General features: G+C 41.8%; 1 protein-coding gene across 1 annotated transcript in view; it reads left to right on the top strand.

The window, feature by feature from the left end:
* The first annotated feature begins 3,468 nt into the window (after nt 1–3,468).
* The window catches only part of PMFBP1 (polyamine modulated factor 1 binding protein 1), a 43,139-nt gene continuing 40,607 nt past the window's right edge, over nt 3,469–6,000 (top strand). Inside the window, exon 1 of the mRNA XM_063110113.1 lies at nt 3,469–3,519. Within this exon, the coding sequence (XP_062966183.1) occupies nt 3,469–3,519 (51 nt within the window). The remainder of the gene's footprint in view (nt 3,520–6,000) is intronic.

Raw genomic sequence — 6,000 nt, 5'->3', positions numbered from 1 at the left:
TGCTCTATGGCCAGTAGTCAGCCATGTACCTAGGCAGTTGCTAGTTCTTTGGGGAGAGAGCCATGTCAGCAGTCTGTGACTCTGGCACGTGTATAACTTCATGTGGATAGACGGTGTATGAAGTACTGACAGATGTGACCCCCATCCTGCCCCACTCAACCTGTGTCATTGAACTTGTGCACTTGTACCCACTTTCCTTCCTCTCCCCCAAACTAAACAAGACCCTCTGCAGCAGGAAAGAGGAGGGATAGGTTAATTGAAATGTAAGTAAGAGAAGGAGACTCTGGTGAGGTCTGAGAGACAGGGCAAAGGTGGAGGGAACCACACATCCCAGGATAGGTTCAGCCATCCAAGGACTTTTGATCAATACCAGGAAAGTGAGCAAGATCCTGGCATCCTATTCCCTTTCTCTCAATATCTTTCAAGGCAAAATGTAGAATTCTGGTAGGACAGGTCTAAGAAGAGAGGGCCCAAGACCACTCTCATGTGTGCGCATGCATGACAGCAGGAGCATGAAGAAAGATCTTCAGAGGGTGAGAGAGAGCCAGCCAGCCTAAAGCCCATAGGATCTGGAAGACACAACGATGCTTGCTCACCAGGACAAAGACATCTCAGCATACTCCAGGTTTGAGAGACGCCCATGACCATGGACCAGAAGCTGCCCCTGATGCCAGGATCCAACCTAGGACACCAGAACTTAGGCACACTCTGAAGAGGCTTAAAGAGTTTGAGGGAATTATGAACTGATTCATTTTTAACCTAAAGATGATGGTGCTTTTTCAGAATAACTATGTTTTCTGCCACTTGGTAGAAATGGGACTCAATAAAGAGGCTGTACATAATAGAAAAATAGTTACTCTTTTCTTTGGACACCTGACTTCATACCTGCTACACTACTCACCTGCATGAGCTATAGTGTTAGGTGTTTCTTGGGAATCTGCAAAGTCAATCTGCGACTGGGCTGAGGGGAAGCATGAAACATCACTAGATGCTCTGACCAAGTTTTTGTTTTCTCTACAGTCATTTTTTTCCTGGGCACAGCTGTCACCAAGAGAAGACCTACTTTGAAAAGCAGATGGCAGGACTTTTGAATACAAGAAAGCAGTTCCCTGGGCAGTTGCAGCAGATGAGGCATGAAGAAGTGATGGTCTCAGCAGAGACTCAGGAGACAGAACAGAAGATGTAAGAACAAGGGTTTGAGAGGAGACAAGACATTTGCAAAATCCTGGGCCCGGAGAATTGGTACCCAGGGCTCTGGCAGAGGGGCCCTCCCTCTGGTATAAGTTCCCTCCTCTGCAATGTATTTGTCCAGCCACACTCCTCAGAGAGCATGGTGGAGGTTCACATGACCATTTCATAAGGTGTTTGAGGCTCCTTGAAAGCATTCATCCTCATCCATCTGGTAAACATTACCGTCAAATGCATTGCAAATATATCATGTAACTCTTCCAGTTTTTTTCACCATAAGCCCTTCCAAATCGCCTGCTGTTGTTGTTCATGACTCACAGGATTCCTATGTCTCCTGCATGGAACAAAATTTAGCTCCCTATTTTTCCCCTGACTTACTTTACTTAGTAAAGTCCAATATATTCTCATGCAAATATTGCAACCTGTGCCTTCCACTTTTCCTTCCAAACGCTCTTGGCCTGATGTCTATAGCTGCATATCTATATCCACAATGGATGAAACCATCACACTCTAGAAAGTGATTTTTCCATCTTTTGGACAGGATTTCATTTGGCTTGAGAATCATCTCCTGACTGTCCAGTGGGTTCACCTGTAGAGAAATATTACCCCCAAGAATACAACTGTTCTATTACAACTTTCGTGCGATGCTTGGGCTGAGCTCATAGTTCCTACTAAAGAACGATGCTCATCGTGGTAGAACATTGAATCAGTGAACCTTAGAGGTGGGAAAGACCTTAAAGGTCACTTAGTACAACCCCCCAGTTTACAGAGGCAGAAATGAAGGCTCAGAAAGATGATGGCCCAGCCAAAGGCCACTCCTGGAATCAGGTGCTGAACGAGGTTTAGAAACTTGGTGGCCCAGAGCCTGGTGTAGTGTTCTTTTAGGCCACACCATTTCTAGTCTTCTTACTTGCCTAGTGTGGAAATCGTTTGTGACATTCTCCCACAAATGAAGTTAGACATGACCATGTGACTTGTTTTGACCAATGAAATGTGAGCAGAAGTGAAGGGTATCACTTCCACTTTAAGAACCAATCTGTGATTCACCAAGTTCCCTTCCTGCTGCCATGGTAACAGGCGACACACTGGAGCCATAATAGAAATTCCACCAGCTGAGGACAATGAAGAGCTGAGTCAGGACAATGTGGAGCAGAGCCCCAGCTGACTCTGAGGAGTGTAGCATGAGTAAGAAACAAACCTTCATAGCTTTAAGCCACTGAGATTTGGGGGTTGTTTGTTACAGCAACATCACCTAGCCTGCTCCTGCTAGGTAAGCCCAAGCTACATCATTACTCCCATGATGCATCTCTGTGCATGAAGACTTAACAGGGTACACAATGCAGAAAATCAGAATACAACTCCATACAACATTCCAAATTCCATTTATCACCAGCGTTCTTTCTTCCTCTTGGCTTATGTTAGGGGTGGGGATGTAGTTCCTTACAAAGAATGAGTATTTCGATAGCTTCTCATTCTTGGAACCATTCTGCAGGTAAGTGCCTGGTGGACATTTCCTCTAGTCTTAGAATTAAAAACATAATGAATTAGATTATTTTAATAAGTTCTGCCTTGTGACCTCAAATGCATCATCCTGTACTTATACACACATACGCGTGCAAAACTTTCTGTCTAGATAATTCTTAGCACTTTACAAGTTTCCTAAGTTTACAAGCACCAACGTTATGGCAAGTTGATGCTTCGAAAAAATCACATCATCAGCTATGTCAAATTAATAGTTATATAATTAATAGAAGCTCCTCGTGGAATAGTAAGAGAGCCTGTGTGACCTTGGGTAAGTTCCTTAGCATCTCTGGACTTCAGTTTCCTCCTCTGTAGAATGAGGATGGCTGTAGTACCTGCCTCCCGGGGTTATTGTGGTGAGAATGAAATTAGATCACACACATCGTGTCTGGCTTATAGTAAGTACATAACGTTAAGGATCCTTGAGCCATGGAATACTTAGAAATCTAAAGAACAAGCTCAATTCAGACCTTTTGCTTTTCAAGAAGGGTGAATTCAGAAACTATCTGGTCCACCAAGTAGTGGTTTTCTGGAAAAGATGTAAAACCATAGTCCTGCCATGTGAAGATTTTAACACACTTTTGAAAACACAAACAGATGGGGAGGCAAGCAGGTATTGCTAACATTTCAGGAAATTTTTCCAAACCCCCTGCTGGGCGCATAGATCCAGCTGTGAAAATCTTTAAAGGGCCAGGCTCGTTTATACTTTTTTCTTCTTAAGCACTTGGACTTTTTCAGGTTTATAACAAAGCTCAGAAAATGCTAAAGCTTAAAGGAGAATTGAGAGCGGCCAAGGAAGCGAAGGATCAGGTAAGGCTTCCAACTCCTCTACACACGTGGAGTTGAACCTTTGTTACAAGGGACTTTTCAAAATTTCAGACACAAGCACCACAAAATATCATGAACAGAGTTGGGCCTCAGAGTATAGCATTTAAGAGTCCAGACGCAAGCTAGGTGGGTCTGGTCCATATTTAGTAACAGTATGATATTGAGCATGTTACTTACTCTCTCTGGGCTTCCTTTGCCTTACCTAGAAAATATGAACGATGAGCACATATTTCAAAGGTTTGCTATGAGGATTAAATAAGATACTGCTTATGAAAGCACTTAATGAATATTAACTATTGTTGCCAACTTTCTGTCTTTAACTGAAATGATATGAAAATGTAGTGTTCTGATTAGTCTAATATTTTGGCCAAACTGTGTTTATATATTCCCCAACTTGGAATTCCCTGACAGAAAGGACTGAAGGGGGCTGTTTTGGTTAAAATAGGGTTGTCCCACGTGACGTGTGCTTTTACACAGACCCCCTACCAAGAGATGAGCAGCTTTAAAACAGGTCCTTTTGCTCCTTTCCTGCTGAATTACTGGAGCTATACAGGACTTGCTGCCAGTTCTGCAGAGAACAGGATCTGGTAGGGATTTTCTGGAAAGGCATTCCTTCATTTAACTGATATCTTTGGAGTACCTTTGACGTGCCAGGCATTATTCTAGGAGCTAGGGATAAAGAGGTAAATAAAATAGACAAATACCCCTGCTCTCATGGAGCTTACCTTCCAGTGGAATAACTTCTCCAGGAATATGATGGCAAAAACTATGTGACAACTGTCCAAGTGCCAACAAAAATCAGCCCACATTCCATAGTGGCTGACCTCTGCCATATGCCATGTGTATCCTACACTGTATACTTATACAGTGTGCCAATGTTTAAAGAACTTAGTACACAATAAAATATACTCATTCCTCACTATATGAACATAATTAGTTCCAAACTTTTTGCTCATAGGCAAACCCTTGTGTGAGTACCCATTAATTCCCATCATAAGTAACTCAAAAACTGCAATGTTTCTATAAGTGGAAACATAAACTCAGGAATCAAGTTAGTAGTATCAATAATAGTGTGTGAAGTTACTATAGATAACTGTAAACTCTTTTACACAAGTAGAATGTAACAACTCCCGAAGCAACATTAGTTTCTGAGTTTTCATGCTTTGTAAAGCAAACTCGCATCATAAATTGGTATCTATTAATTGGCTGTGGTATTGACGGTTGTTAAAAGTGGTTTTCCATTGATTGTTGAAGATTGGTCTTCATCCTCAGACATATAAGATAATTTCCCAAAGATGATGGCTGTTGTGGTACTGGTTGGCTACAAACTGACTCTGGAAACTGCTACCCAAACTTTCTTGTTCAAGTGCCAAATCCCTGGGATAGCTGCCATTTTGAATCTTTGTCATGCTCTTGGGCTCTGAAAGTGCTACTGAATCACAAGCTTCAATTTACCATCAGCTCCCCTCAAGAAGAGGCATGAGGCTATCTGCGAATACTTTGAGACCTAGAGCAAAATATCTTCCCCTTTTTTGAAATATATGTTCGAGAAATCATGCTCTTTGACAAAAAATCCACTTAATCGATACAGAAAATTTGCTTTGGTAAATAACCTATTTTCCAATAATTATCCTGCATAAGGTGGCAACTGCAATATTGGAACTCACCATTTTACCAGTGGCTTGGTGGCTGCTGCTGATGTCATATGCTTCCAAGCAGAGTGATCAGGTTTCAACCTCCTGTAAGCTAAATTGGGAATCTAAATATATGGCTTATGTAAATGAAAACTCACCTAGCAGTGGAGGCGTGTGATTTCAGCCTTCGTGAATGACGTCAGACCCAGGACAAGATCAGATGGTGCCTGAGGGTCAGCATATGACTAAGCTCGTCTCAGGCCCCAGTATTGGTTACAGAGCTATGATTGATGAAATGTCAGATTAAATCTATTCCTGCTGAATATTGACACTCAAAAGGCATCTGCCTGGCATTTAGCCTTTGTAAAGTCGATAGGATTATATATAGTGTACAGCTAATATCTGTGCAAGATATTAGCAAGAAATTAGGTTTACTGGGGCCCCAGAAACACTTGCCTTTCTAGGGTTCTGAGGTGAGCACAGCCTCTTCTCACTACCTACCATTAAAAATGGAACATGGTTCATAGAAATCATTTTATTGCTTTCCCAGCATTTTCACTCTTGTTCTGATGCATCAAAACCCCTTTATGATTTGGTCTTTAGGAGTGAATGGTTGCGTTTTGATTTCAAAAGCAAATTTCATTTGCCATCCAGCAAAACACATTTGTTATTCAACTGGGTTAGGGAATCCTCAAAGAAAGATGCTTTATTCAGACATCTTGTTCTATGAACAAAGAAATTGACTCAGAGACTCTGAGCTGATGCAAATGTCCAAATTAGATGAGATCATCTACATTAAAGATCCAATTCTGAAGTCCTGGTGGCACAA

The sequence above is a fragment of the Cynocephalus volans genome, chromosome 10 (genome assembly GCF_027409185.1).
Source record: "Cynocephalus volans isolate mCynVol1 chromosome 10, mCynVol1.pri, whole genome shotgun sequence".
NCBI lineage: Eukaryota > Metazoa > Chordata > Mammalia > Dermoptera > Cynocephalidae > Cynocephalus > Cynocephalus volans.
Note: the sequence above shows the minus strand (reverse complement) of the source record. Positions and strands in the feature narration are given on the sequence as shown.